This window comes from Mobula hypostoma, chromosome 8 (genome assembly GCF_963921235.1).
Source record: "Mobula hypostoma chromosome 8, sMobHyp1.1, whole genome shotgun sequence".
Taxonomy (NCBI): domain Eukaryota; kingdom Metazoa; phylum Chordata; class Chondrichthyes; order Myliobatiformes; family Myliobatidae; genus Mobula; species Mobula hypostoma.
In genome coordinates this window covers 49,497,170-49,513,054 of record NC_086104.1, presented here as the reverse complement: position 1 = coordinate 49,513,054, position 15,885 = coordinate 49,497,170, and the positions used below count along the sequence as shown (strand labels likewise).

At 39.7% G+C, this 15,885-nt stretch overlaps 1 protein-coding gene across 1 annotated transcript in view; it reads left to right on the top strand.

The window, feature by feature from the left end:
* ppp2r5a (protein phosphatase 2, regulatory subunit B', alpha isoform) overlaps positions 1-15,885 on the top strand; it is a 171,126-nt gene that overhangs the window by 88,465 nt on the left and 66,776 nt on the right. The window contains exons 5-6 of the mRNA XM_063055821.1: positions 8,939-9,069; positions 15,413-15,472. Of these exons, the coding sequence (XP_062911891.1) occupies positions 8,939-9,069; positions 15,413-15,472 (191 nt within the window). The remainder of the gene's footprint in view (positions 1-8,938; positions 9,070-15,412; positions 15,473-15,885) is intronic.

Here is a 15,885-nt window from a genome sequence, read left to right as displayed (position 1 = left end):
AGCATAGTTTTTGGCGAAGCAGTTTTCCAATCTACGTTGGGTCTCATCAATATACAGGAGGATCGCTCACTATGGGATTCACTTTTCCATTCTTTCCTTTCCACTGATCTCCCTCCTGGTACTTATACTTGCAAGCAAATCAAGTGCCATACCTGTCCCTACGTTGGTTCTCACTGATATGCGGGAGGATCGCTCCCTACGTGACTCCCTTGTTCATTCATCCCTCTCCACTGATCTCCCTCCTGGTACTTATCCTTGCAAGTGGAACAAATGCTACATCTACCCCTAAACCTGCTCCTTCACTACTATTCAGAGCCCTAAGCAGTCCTTCCAGGTGAGGTGACACTTCACCTGTGATTCTGTTTGGGGTCATCAACTGTATCTGGTGCTCTTGGTGTGGCCTCCTGTATGTTGGTGAGATGACCCCACGTAGATTAGTAGACCGCTTCGCTGAGCACCTATGTTCCATCTGCCAGAAAAAGTTGGATTTCCCAGTGGCCACCCACTTCAATTCTACTTCCCATTCCCATTCCGACATGTCAGTTCATGGCCTCCTCTACTGCTGCAACAAGGCCAGTCAGGTTGGAAGAGCAACACCTTAGATTCTGTCTGTGCAGCCTCTAACTTGATGGCATGAACATTGATTTTTTGAATTTCTGGTAATTGCCTGCCTCACCCCCACCCCCACCATTCCCATTCCCTCTCTTACCTGCCCATCATCTCCCTCTTGTGCTCTCCTACCAGATTCCCCCTTCTCCAGCTCTTTATCTCTTCCAACAATCGTCTTCCAGTTCTTTACCCCGCCCTCTCTTCCGGTTTCACCTAACACCTACCACCTTGTACTTCTGCCTCCCCTCCCTCCACCTTCTTGCTCTACCTCCTGCTCTTTTTTTCTAGTCCTGATGAAGGGTCTCGGCTCGAAATGTCGACTATTTATTCTTTTCCATAGATGCTGCCTGGCCTGCTGAGTTCCTCCAGTAGTTTATGTGTGTTGCTCAGCTCTTCAAATAATTTTGTCAGGTTCATCAGCTGCTAGTTGCAGTTGTGCCAGGTAGGATATTTTAGGGTGTATAATAGAGTATATCGGTTAATGCCCCATAGAGTTGCTGTCATTCTCTTACTCTAATGCTTCTGCGATCCGAGCAACTTTTGAAGGGCAGGTTGCTGCATTGCCTTGTACCCCTCTTAGAACACAAGTGTTTGGAGTCACAAGAGCAGGACTCTGAGCATGTTTAAGAATAGTCTGAACTCCCACTGCATGCCCAGACATCAGCTGCTTCAATAATAGTTGAATCATCACATCTTGACACAATCATGATAGTTTGGGTATTTGCAACATGTTTTTCATTGGACTGTATGGGCTCCGAGCAGAGCCGTGCAAAGTTAGCGTAAGACTCCTTCATATTCCTCTACATGACACGGGTGTTCTTTAGTATACAGACTTTATTTGTAATGTGCATTGTCGGAGTATTTACCTATATCTTTTGCAATAGATCTGGTGTGTAACCATGTCATCTTGATGGTTGCAGTTCCCTCATGCTCAGTGGCATGTTATGTACAAGTTGCTATTCAAAGATATCTGTTAAATTATGCAGGGTCAATATCTGAACAGATGGCTTTGAATGGAAAATCAAGTGATGATCTTCCTTAATCATCATTAGTTTCTTGATCTTCCAAGAATGTAATGATCTCGCAGGAGAAAACTCGAAGGTAGAAAGCTGATGGTTTTTTTGAAGGGAGACTGAATGGAGACTAAATTACATTTTTTGTTATTGTTTATATAGTTATGTTATGAAACTGGGTGTGCTATAAATAGTGTATTCCATTTATGAATCTATGTTTGCTGGATTTTGCTAAGATCAGCCATAATTTTATTGAATGGTAGAGCAGGCTTGAGGGACTGAAGGGCTTACTACTGCTCTTTTATAGATTTTCCTTCAGATTTTGTATCAGCACAATATTTGTTTTTAAGGGAGCATAAATTAGGGGTATAAAAGCATCATCTGGTGGTTTTGACCAGATATTCATAATCCTTGTATTTTTTAAATGGATTTGATGATGGAATAAGGTTTAATGAAGTGCAGAAAAATGCTGGAAAACAGTATGTCAAGCAGCATCTAGAGTCCTAGATTCATGGAAGGTTACAGTACAGAAACAGGCCCTTTGACCCATCTACTCTGTGGCGAGATATTAATCTGCCTGGTTCCATCAACCTGTACCCAAACCATAGCCCTCCATATCCTTCCCATCCATGTACCAATCCAAATTTCTCTTAAATGCTGAAATTGAACGTGTATCCACCATTTCCATTGGCAGCTCATTCCACACTCTTACCACCCTCTGAGCGAAGTTCCCCCTCATGGTCCCTTTAAACATTTCACCTTTCACACTTAATCCATGACCTCTAGTTCTAGTCTTCCCCAAACCTCACTGGAAAAAGCTTTGCCCTATCCATACCCCTCATAGTTATAGAAACCTCTATTAAAGCTCCCTTCATTCTTCTATGCTTTAGGGAATAAGGTTCAAATTGAATTATTATTCATCCATACATGATAACTATGAATACAGCCAGACAAAACAACATTCCTCCAGGGCCAAGGTACAAAACACAGTACCAACAGTTATACACAGCACAAGGCACGTGAAGCTTATATAAAATAGCAGTATACATACAGTCACACAAAAAATATATGGCCTTGAATCCCTAAGTGTTATGTTCCGTAGATTGATGGAGCATGAAAATTGTCGGCAAGAACAAGCCCTCAGCAGTTCGGCGACAAATGCACACATTCAATCCTACTTATCTTCCAATGAGCAAACTTTGGAGGGCAGCATTGATGGGTTGGGCCTGCCCCAATCCAACATGGATGTCATGCCACACCATCTCTGGCATCTTCCTTCCTGGTGTCTGCAACAGACGACACCACGGCATTAGGTCCAGTCCTTATTATAACCACGCAGCTCCCCTGCCATCGGTCTCCCCAATAAACCAGTGAACCAGACTGACAGCATTATCAATGTCTTGTGATCACAAGAAAAATGTCCAAGCCAATTGCTCACTGTTAGACTGCACACTGCCTTTGCACACTAACTCCAGCACCTCTCTGTGGCAGGGAGCAACACACGCCAAGTCCAGCTCCTCCGCTAACAAACAACTCACTGATGGTTTCAACCTGCGGTACTTGGTTCTTGATGTTCAGCATTGTCTTGCAATCTTAAAAAAGACACTTAAAAAAGACAAAAATGCCTTTGGTTGGCCCTGGAGAGCCTGCTGCATCAGTGTGTGCTGCCATCTGACCAGAACTTCTAGCCTATTCAACCTTGCTCTATAACTCAGATCCTAGCAACACCCCTATAAATTTTCGCTGTACTCTTCAATTTTATTGACATCTTTGCTTTGTAGGTAGTTGACTAAAACTGCACACTGTATTCCACATTAAGCCTCACCAATGTCTTAAATAACTTTAACGTAACATCCCAACTCCTGTACTCAATACTGTGATTTATGAAGGCCAATGTGCCAAAAGCTTTCTTTACAACCCTGTTTACCTGTAATACCATCTTCGAAAAATTATGGATTTACATTCCTCAGTGCCCTATTGCTCACCCTGGTTTGTCCTCCCACATGCAACACCTCACATTCCATTAAATTCCATAGGCACTTTTCAGCCTATTTTCCAGCTGGTACAGATCCTGCTACAAGCTCTGATCCTTGCTCTCCACTACACCCCTAATCTTGGTGTCATTCCACAAATTTTCTGAACCAGTTTACCACATTATCATCCAGATCGTTGATATAGATGACGAACAGCAATGGACCCAGCATTGATCTCTGCAACATGCAACTAGTCACAGGCCTCCACTCAGAGGGGCAGCCACTTACTACCACTCTCTGGCTTCTCCCACAAAGCCAATATCTAATCCAATTTACTACCACATCTTGAATTCCAAGCAACATGCCTTCCCATGCAGGACTTCGTCAAAGGTCTTGCTAAAGTCCATGTAGACAACATCCACTGCCTTGCCTTCATCAGCTTTCCTGATGATGAGGATTTCCTTGAAAAACTCTATATGGTAGATTAGACACGACCCATGGAAATTTGTCATCCATTTCATTGTGACTTGAACATATGGGACAATACGTTCTTCCGCCATCTCCGTCTCCGAGCCTACTTCTTCGGCAAGGACTCTTCCACCCCCACCGATGACCCCTTCTCCCGTCTTCAACCCTCCTCTTCTTCATGGACACCCCGCTCTGGTCTTCTGCCTGCTCTGGATCTCTTTATTGCCAACTGCCGACGGGACATCAACCGTCTCGACTTCACCGCACCTTGTCCCCATTCCAACCTCACTCCTTCGGAACGCTCTGCTCTCCACTCCCTCCGCACTAATCCTAACCTTATTATTAAACCCGCTGATAAGGGGGGTGCTGTTGTAGTCTGGCGTACTGACCTCTACCTTGCCGAGGCACAGCGACAACTCGCGGATACCTCCTCTTATTTACCCCTCGATTGTGACCCCACCAAGGAGCACCAGGCCATTGTCTCCCACACTATCAACGACTTTATCCGCTCAGGGGATCTCCCATCCACTGCTACCAACCTTATAGTTCCCACACCCCGCACTTCCCGTTTCTACCTCCTATCCAAGATCCACAAACCTGCCTGTCCTGGCCGACCTATTGTCTCAGCTTGCTCCTGCCCCACCGAACTCGTTTCTGCATACCTCGACACTGTTTTATCACCCCTGTTCAATCCCTTCCGACCTATGTTCGTGACACTTCTCACGCTCTTAAACTTTTCGATGATTTTAAGTTCCCTGGCCCCCACCGCTTTATTTTCACCATGGATGTCCAGTCCTTATATACTTCCATCCCCCATCAGGAAGGTCTCAAAGCTCTACGCTTCTTTTTGGATTCCAGACCTAATCAGTTCCCCTCTACCACCACTCTGCTCCGTCTAGCGGAATTAGTCCTTACTCTTAATAATTTCTCCTTTTGCTCCTCCCATTTCCTCCAAACTAAAGGTGTAGCTATGGGCACCCGTATGGGTCCTAGCTATGCCTGCCTTTTTGTTGGGTTTGTGGAACAATCTATGTTCCGTGCCTATTCTGGTATCTGTCCCCCACTTTTCCTTCGCTATATCGACGACTGCATTGGCGCTGCTTCCTGCACGCATGCAGAACTCGTTGACTTTATTAACTTTGCCTCCAACTTTCACCCTGCCCTCAAGTTTACCTGGTCTATTTCCGACACCTCCCTCCCCTTTCTAGATCTTTCTGTCTCTGTCTCTGGAGACAGCTTATCCACTGATATCTACTATAAGCCTACTGACTCTCACAGCTATCTGGACTATTCCTCTTCTCACCCTGTCTCTTGCAAAAACGCCATCCCCTTCTCGCAATTCCTCCGTCTCCGCCGCATCTGCTCTCAGGATGAGGCTTTTCATTCTAGGACGAGGGAGATGTCTTCATTTTTTAAAGAAAGGGGCTTCCCTTCCTCCACTATCAACTCTGCTCTTAAACGCATCTCCCCCATTTCACGTACATCTGCTCTCACTCCATCCTCCCACCACCCCACTAGGAATAGGGTTCCCCTGGTCCTCACCTACCACCCCACCAGCCTCCGGGTCCAACATATTATTCTCCGCAACTTCCGCCACCTCCAACGGGATCCCACCACTAAGCACATCTTTCCCTCCCCCCCTCTCTCTGCATTCCGCAGGGATCGCTCCCTACCCAACTCCCTTGTCCATTCGTCCCCCCCATCCCTCCCCACTGATCTCCCTCCTGGCACTTATCCGTGTAAGCGGAACAAGTGCTACACATGCCCTTACACTTCCTCCCTTACCACCATTCAGGGCCCCAAACAGTCCTTCCAGGTGAGGCATCACTTCACCTGTGAGTCGACTGGGGTGATATACTGCGTCCGGTGCTCCCGATGTGGCCTTTTATATATTGGTGAGACCCGACGCAGACTGGGAGACCGCTTTGCTGAACATCTACGCTCTGTCCGCCAGAGAAAGCAGGATCTCCCAGTGGCCACACATTTTAATTCCACATCCCATTCCCATTCTGACATGTCTATCCACGGCCTCCTCTACTGTAAAGATGAAGCCACACTCAGGTTGGAGGAACAACACCTTATATTCCGTCTGGGTAGCCTCCAACCTGATGGCATGAACATTGACTTCTCTAACTTCCGCTAGGCCCCACCTCCCTCTCGTACCCCAGCTGTTACTCCTTTTTATGCACACATTCTTTCTCTCACTCTCCTTTTTCTCCCTCTGTCCCTCTGAATATACCTCTTGTCCATCCTCTGGGTCACCCCCCCCCCCGTCTTTCTCCCTAGGCCTCCTGTCCCATGATCCTCTCGTATCCCCTTTTGCCTATCACCTGTCCAGCTCTCGGCTCTATCCCTCCCCCTCCTGTCTTCTCCTATCATTTTGCATCTCCCCCTCCCCCTCCAGCTTTCAAATCCCTTACTCACTCTTCCTTCAGTTAGTCCTGACGAAGGGTCTCGGCCTGAAACGTCGACTGCGCCTCTTCCTATAGATGCTGCCTGGCCTGCTGCGTTCACCAGCAACTTTTATGTATGTTGTATGGGACAATGATTATGATTGCCTTCATGTAGTTTTATGAGTAAAGCAAACTTTTATAAATAATGGTAAATAAACTACACACTATGTAGTCCAATATCAATGAGTTATTGCACTTATTTCACCAGTCTTGCTTTTGCTAATATTAATGCTCCTTATGAAACAGTATTGGCACTCATTGCAGAGTGGTAATCCTTACTCTGTTCCAAGAAATCCACAAATTATATTCATTAAATTCCTTACTATATTTCTAATATATTATTCTTAAAAATATTATTCTTGAATATATTATTCATAAATATTATTTTTGTATGTTTTGTGTTTTTCCACTTTGTCATGGCAATATAATTTCATAGTTGATTTTTTTTAAAGAAGTTAAAAGATTTTGCTTGAAAGCTTAATTGAATTATTTATATAACTTTTACTAGCGTAAAAGATAATTTCATTCAGTGAAAATTATATAAGGGTTTACAAATTACTCATTCCTGCTTTAATCGAATACCTTGCCTAATTTCTTTAAAAATAATTCTAATAGATTCTGTTACTGCTATCTCTTGAGAGTCTCAAGTTGAGACTCTCTCTATTGCCTGTAAATGAGTGAAAGTCTGATTTAAGTTACCGAATAAGCTGAAGATTCTTTGAATTAAAACATCAAAGCACACTAAAAACAATGTCTTCTGCTCCTGCTATGCAACTCTTTTGCTTAAGACATCAATTCTTTCTGGCTGAAGCTGCTGAGATTGTTAGCAGTCTTGTTGCTATATTTGCCCTCAGAATGATGTTGTGAACAATGTCTGTACCAACACTAATTCTACTTATTTTCATAACATCAGCCAACTCCACTCTTGCTTGTACTGTCATGCATTCCTTTGTTGAAAATAGATACGACTATTCTAACATATATGGTTGGCTTCTCACATTTTAAACCTCTTGTGTTGTTGGCACTACCATAAACTAAGAAGGTAGGAACAGGAATAGGCTACCTAACCCCTTGAACATGCTTTACTATTTCAAATAATCATGGCAAAGTTGCCCAAGGCCCCAACTCCTCTTCTGTGCTATTTTCTTGATGTTTAAAGAAAAGCTATGTCTCAACATTAAATACCTTCAATGATCTAGCCTCCACCACCAACTAAAATAGAGAATTCAGAGATTCACCACCCTCTGTGAGAAGAAATTCCAATGCATCTAATTTTTAAAAGACTGACCTGTTACCTTGTAATTGTGTCTGCTTGTTTGAGAATCTGTATATGGATCCTTAAGATCTTGTGTTTCAATAAGATCATCCTTCATTATTCTAAGCTCCATGAAATATAGATCTAACTTCTTTAGCTACCTGTGAAAGGATACAGCTTCATCTCAGGAATTAGCCTAATTAATCTCTTTTGGACAGCCTTTAAATAAAGTGATCAATTTTGTGCCCTTCTTGTGTAGTTTCACTAAAGGCCTATATGTTTGTCACATTACTTCCCTATTTTTAAATTCCAATCTATTGTAATAAAGATCAATATGCCATTTGTCTTCCAAACAACTTGCTATAGTTGCTTTCTTTTTTTTGTGTGACTCTAAGTTCGATTTCTTTGTATATAAAGTTCGATTTCTTTGTAAGTCGCTCATTTGTTTTTTTCCCACCGTTTACTTAATATTCTGTCTTTTGATTCCTCTTACCATGTGTATGATCTCACATTCTGCCCAAATTAATACTCAGTTTCCAAAGTTTATCCCACTCTGACAACCTATCCGTATCCATATGCAGACCCCCCAAATATACTCAGCATGCCCTTTCTTTTAGTTGGCAAACTTGTATACTTTATGCTCTCCTCCCCCTTCCAGGTCATTAATATACATACTAAGTGACTAAGAATCAAGAATTAATTGTTGGGGGCAAGTGCTTCCAACCTGAAAAGGACCATATCCTATTCTTCACTCACCTAAAATTATTCATGATGAAGTCCTTCAGTTTTATAATTCTGTTTATTGCCTCTAACTTCCTGCATAGCCTTGCCACTTCCAATATTTGTAATCTCCCCCAGCCTTATGCTATTGTAATATTTCTTCATTTCTAGCTTATGCACTACCTTGATTTTAATTGCTTCATCCTTGTTGCCTTCATGTTTCAAGGCCTTGTGGTCTGAAATTTGTTTGTTAAAGCTCTGCCTTTCTTTCCTTCTTCATGGTTCTCTTTATAACATAATTTCTTGACCATGCTTTAGGTCATCTTTGCTAATATATCTCTTGTGTGCCTTGGTATCCTATCTTGTTTGATAATATTTCTGTGAAAAGCCTCAAGTGTTTTATTGCATTTAAGGCGCAATACAAACATAAGTTGTTGTTGTTTCCAGCTTTTGGACTTATTTGATAGTGAGGACCCACGTGAGCGTGATTTTTTGAAAACGGTTCTGCATCGTATTTATGGAAAATTCCTTGGACTTCGAGCATTCATCAGGAAACAGATCAATAATATTTTTCTACGGTAATCTATAGTATATAGTTTCCTTTCTGTTTATTAAAAAGTTATAGCTATGTGACAAGGAACTGTAAGTAGTTACAACAACCATCAACAGCCAGATAGACCAATATAACATAATCTTCCTATCCACTTAAAAGGTAGGAAGTTTTGAAATTGAATGGAATGTTCAGAATTTTCCTATCTGTCATATTGACTGTTAGCTTGCTTTGATGTTTTCAAGTTGGCATTATTCTGTTCTTTCAACATACAGAATAAATTATTCATAAGCGCATTCTATAAGGCAGGTGTTTTTAATCTTGGATGGAGAATAGTGCTATTCCTCCAACTGTTAACACATTTCTTTCAGTGTTGCCAATTGATTGAATGTTATATCTCTCTACACTGTACCCAAATCTTTCTTCTTTTCCAAAAAGATGACAGGGGCCTTGTTTCTGTTAAATGAAAACAAAGACCATGAATTCTAGATTACTAATGAGATCTGCAGCTAATCTAAGGGGTAGGACCATATCTTGGACCAAAGCGTTTGGTTTACATACTCCATTCAATATTAACATATTGAATATCTTCTATATTACCTGCTGTGACCCCTATCCATGAATTGTTAGACGGCATTGCTATGTAACTTGGCTTTATTTATTTAATTCAACCTTTAAAAATTACTACTGATTAAATATATAACAATATTAGAACTAATTACTAGATTTAATTTGTAATGGATGAATTAAATTAACTGTTGCCTACCATATTGCTGTAACATCATATATAACTTTTCAAAAATTCTTTTCACTTAAGATTCTCAGAAACTCACAAGTTTAGGTCTCTGTCTGAGACCTTGTCCTTTTCCAGTGCTTTTCATGTGGTCTCCCCTTTGTAGTGCTCTACCCATACCTTCCTAAAATTCAAGTCTAGGTTTCTTTCCACTACCACTTCCTCCTTTCTCCCACACTGCTTTTTTTAACTGGTTCATCGTCATTGCCCTTTCTGGGATCATGCTACTGAGTCCGTCTTTTCCTTTGAATTGAAAACCTTAAGTCTTCTGTAGGAAATAACAAGATTAGTCAAGGACCTGATGATCATCCGGAAGAATGAAAGATAAAATTTAAATATGGAGGATGAAGCCATACTACAGATGTTAAAATTTTATTTATTTTCTTGATTTGGAACTAAGACCAAGATGGTTCTGAATAAAGTATGGGACAATGAATGGTGCCAACTGTAGAAAAGAAACCTGGTTTTAATAAAAAGAGAAGACAGCATTGTTGAAAGTGTTGAAAACAAATCATGGAGGATATGGTTACAGTTGTTTTCATATGTGCTTATAGGCTGGAAAATAATCTTATACTCTTGCTTCAGTAATGTGCTGTGGGTAGGTAGATAAATAACATAATACATGGATGATACTCACAAGGTTGCCTGACAATTCACAATAATGGTATAAGAGGGATTAATGGAAAGTTGAGTAAAAGATAGGAAATGATGAGTTATTGTTGTTGAGTGCATTAAGAACATTGGATTCATTTATGGCCTTAGTATATATTGGATTGACAATGGGATTTTTAAAAAAAAATTAGAACACCTACATAAATAGGAGCAGAAATCAGCTACCTGGTCCCTTGCCCTTCCCCTGCTACTTAATATGACCATGGTTCATATGCCTTGGGTCTCAACTCTTTTAAGCTGGTTACTTTAGCTCTCATATTCTTCAATCATTCAAACATGTATCTATCTATCTCTTTAAATACTTCTAATAACTTAGTTTTCACTACCATTAATAAGAGAATTCCAGAGATTTATCACCCACCAGGAGAAGAAATTCTGATGTACCTCAGTTTTAAATGACTGGGGAAGGGACTCATGTTGCCCCTGCCTTCAAGTATGTGCCACTCTTATCAGGCAGCTCTTAATCTCAACAAAACTGTATTGTATTTCAAATATGATCTAAATCAGCACCCTGTATTCCCCTGTTTATAAATGCCAAACCCTTTGAAATGCACAAGAGTACCAAAATCTCTCTAAACCTCCCTCATTTGTATTTTCATTCCATTTCGGTATTAATTTCAAAAGGCTTCAATAGGTAAATTTAATGTCAGAGAAATGTATACAATATACATCCTGAAATTCTTTTTCTTCGCAAACATCCATGAAAATAGAGGAGTGCCCCAAGGAATGAATGACAGTTAAATGTTAAAATCCCAAAGCCTCCCCAGCTCTCCCCTCCCACACATAAGCAGCAGCAAAGCAATGACCCCCACTCCCCCACCAACAAAAAAGCATCTGCACCCTCCACCGAGCACTCAAGTGTGCAGCAAAGCGTCAGTGAAGACACAGACTTGCAATACCCCAAAAGCTACTCGTTCACCCGGTATTCGACATACCACAGGCTCTCTCCCTAATAAGAGAAAAAGGGGTGTCCCCATTTCACAGCGAGAGGACAAACGTAACAATACAACTCACTGATTTATCGTGTTAGAAATCTATTGCATCGCTTTTTCCGAGCTCTGTGCCCAAAGAACTCAGGATCTCTGAGCACAGAGCCAGCAGCCAGCTCGCTGATTTTGATCTTCTGTGTACTCCCATGACACATCAGGCGGCGGCACCAGCCTCAAATCTGCCCGCCTCCAGAGCCACGAAAATCTGGCACCCTGAAGATGCACTAGTCTTCCAGGCCGTGTCCTTGGCATATCGAAAAGTGGCCGGTCATGAGGCCCTGAGAGTAGGTCCCATTTCCACAAAGAACCGAAGTCAGCATGTAACTACAGGTCAGGGTCTTCAAAAGGAAAAAAAAAGAGATATTAAAGATAGAAATAGAGTTGTTGCCGAAGAAGTCACCGTCAGGCACTAACTATCATCCTAAGCTCCGCCCCCCAGTTTACTGTTTGATTCCATTTTTTCCCCAAATTGTTGCCATTTGGTAAACATATCTTGTGGAGTCCAAATAGATTGCAATTTCAATCTATTTTAGTGTTATTAGCAAGCTTATATACCTTGCATGCTGCCTCTTTTTCCATTTCATTAATATAAAAGTCGACAACGAAGGGCCAAGAGCTGCTAGTTGGGCATTTTACTAGTTATATCCTTGCATACTAAAAAGACACTCTTATTCCAACACTCTTTTTCATGTGATAACCATTCTTCCATCCATGCTAACACACTTCCGTCAGTATGATTACTTCATAGCTTGTGCCATATTGTCAAATGCCTGGAAACTCAAAAATAATTGTATCTACGGGATCCAATCTAACTTGGCATGTTACATCCTTAAAGAACTGTGGCAAATTTATTAATATGATTTGTCATTCATAAAGCCACGTTGACTTGCTTTGATTGCATTAAACTTTTCTAAATGATTATGGTCTCCAGCATCTTGCCAACAATAAATATTAACCAGCAGACCTATATTTTCCCACTTTGTCTTTTTTGAACAATGGACTCACGTATATTCTTTTCCAGTATGCCAGTTCTCTCCTGGAATGTGTTTTGAAAAAACTTCAACTAGTAGCTCTGCTATCTCTGCAAACATTTACTAACATAGTTCATTATTTCTGTTGCCTTGTCTTCCATTAGATTTTTTCAATACCTTGTTCCTTGTGTTATGTATTATTCATGCTGTTTGAAATTCACCCTTCTGTTGTCTATTGGACCTTTGTATTGCCCTCAAAGTGAAGACTAACACAAAGTATTGTTTTAATTTATCTGCCATTTCCTTGTTTCCTGTTACTAATTTCCTAATTTCACTCTTTAAGGATTGCATATTTAGCATGGCTGCTTTCTTCATTTTCATATATCCATTTAATTTAATTGCTAGTTTTCTCTCAGACTCAATTTTCTCCCTCTTTATTAGCTTTTCCTTCTCTTAGTTTTCTGGTTTCTGAAAACTAACCAGTCTTTTGCCTAAAAATGTCCCTTGTAAATTTATATGGTCAAGTTTTTGATTTAATATTTTCCTTGATTTCCTTTGTTAACCAAAATATAGGTCTGCTGGCTAATATTTATTGGATAATGGATAGTACATCATTTTCATGGAATCCCACTTATTATTTAGGATAACGTTTTGTCAGCATTAGGAACTAGCTTATGTATCACCATTCAATCACTAAACTAGCCCTTAGCCTATTTACCTAGTCCGCTCCAGATATTTCTATACGTTTGTAATTGCCCTTACTTAAGTAGAGAATGCTGGTTTTGGATCTGGGGTGTTAGTTCTCAAATTGAATCTGGAATTCTACCATTTTGCAAACACCACTTCCTGGAGAACCCCTAAACATTTTGTTTATTTCTTGTTTATTGTGGTTCATTAGAAGCAACCTAATCTAAAATAGCCTGTGTTCCTGGGTAAATACTAAAATACACTGCTGCAACAATCTCTTCCACATTCCACAAATTCCTCTTCCACATTAACCTTGCCAATTTGATTAGGTTGCAATCAATATGCAAATTAAATTCACCCATGATAATTGCAGATACCTTCTTGCATGCCCTTGAATTTCACAAAGACGCACAGGGAAAAATACTTACATGTTGGTGGAAAATATTAGCTGGTGTGTTTCATGTTTTGTGCATTAAAACTGTTATATTGAATAGATATGCCAAGTTGATTCCAGTATGGGAATATATAGCCTTATGGAAGTATTTGGAGGTTTAAGCTATGGTCTTCTAGGTTAACAAAAAAACCTACATTCTGTGAAAATTTGGATAGCAGAAGATACAGAGAATCTTTTCTTTTTTGAGGAATACCACTTGCTGTGGATGGTAAGAAGTTAGAAGCTAGCCTGTTTCCTCTCAGTGAGGATTCAGTAAATCAAAACCAAACTATACTTATTTTGATAACCTAAATATGTAAGCTGATATTTATAAGTTATTCACCTAATGGTCACTTTTGCCAAATGGAAGAGCACAAGTGTTTGAGATTTCTCTCCTTTTTAGATATTTAAGTTTATTAACATCCCTTTCCATAAATACAATCAAAAAGACTATTAAATATCTCCATGCTTGAAAGTGTTTCCTAGCCATTGTTGTAGCAGACAAAAAATTTGTTAAGTGACATATTAAATAAAAGACCTTGATTACAATGAAGATCTATTAAGGGAATGTTTACAATTGTGACAGGCCCCTGTATTAGGAGAATTCAAACTTTCACAATTAATTACTTCCTGCATGATTCATGTGGCAGTCTTTTTCATTATAATCATTTCACTTAGTAATACCTATCTGCAAAAAAGGCCCAAACCTTAAAGTTGAGTTAATATTGGAAATCAGAAGGGGCCAGAAATTGAGACAATCCCAATTTTTGTTACCAACTCACATTACACAGGATTACAGATGCTGGAATCTGGAGTAATATGGACATATGGTTGATTATCACTTTGTATTACAAAGTTTTACCCAAGGTTCCTGAAAAACAGGGCAAAAGCATATTACTCTTTGCAATTATGTAGAGTTTTAGTAGAGAAAATTGGATAACACTATTTCCTTGCCTGAGATCATGAATTGATTTGTAACAAAAATACATGAAGAAAAAAATGGCTTGATATTTGATGTTTAAGAAGACAGGAATCCTTTATGGGTTGCAGCACTGAGGAGTCAGCAGGATGCTAAATAGACTCGTGTTAAATAAATATATGCTTGATTGCAAACCTTCATTTAATTTTGGTATCCTTGTAAAAGGAAGGACATAGACTGATTAGAAACAATTCAGAGAAGGTTAACTAGACTAGTACCTGTACAGTTGTCTTAAAAGGAAAAGTTGAACAGGCTGGATTAAAGTTTTGAAGGATGACCGGGGACTTGGTTGAAATCCTGAAATACGGCATGTAAAGTATTTTTCCTCTTGCAGTAGAATCTAGAATTAGTGTCAATGTTTTTCAGGTAAATGGCAGATGAGACTTTTCCATATAGTGGTGAGTCTCAAAGGTACTGAAAGCTGCCATTCAGATCATTTTATACAGGGATAGATGAAAAGTTGAGGTACAATCTGTTCAATGACGATCTTATTGATTGACAGAGGAAGCTTGAAGGGCTGAGTGCCTTACTCTTTTAGATTCATAAATAGCATTTAAGAAAATTTTTATAAATGTGCATTATTGATAGGTATTCTTAATATAATTATGTTGCTGCAGTCTCTTGTCATATTTCAGAATGTTCATTTTTATTAATTGCTTAAATTTACAGGTAAAAAATCTATGTTGTAATTCATTTGAAAAAGGAAGTCATTTCTGTGGCAACTGTACAAAGATTTATAGATTATTTGTTGAATATATGAAATAAAAATAATTTGCTAGGAATTCAATTATGGTTTCTTTGAAACTTCAAATGGTGTAATTAATGCTTCTGACAATTATTTCTGCAGGTTTATATATGAAACTGATCACTTTAATGGAGTTGCAGAACTGCTGGAGATATTAGGAAGGTGAGATACAGTTTTAATTTACTGACAAACTGCCTACTTGATTGTCTGTAGATTACAGGTGGTCCAGGTAAGGTTGCCAAGGATCCCCTCTTTTGTTTCAATTATTGACTACATTAGTTGGACAAGGTTCCACAAACATTGCTTACTTTAATAACATTTTCAGGTGGCCATTATATATTATGAACTGAACAGTATATGCCCAAAGCACATGATTTTATATTTAAAATATATTCAATTTATTGGAAGATGGAATGGAAACCCTAGCAAAAATTTGTTCCTTTTTACGTACTCCTGGCCAGTGGAATTATGGATAATCAAGATCAGAATATTTTCTTTGTCCATATTTTTTGTATGCAGATTGATGTTTTGATGCACAATAAAGAACTTTATCTGAATTAATTAGTCTCCTGCAT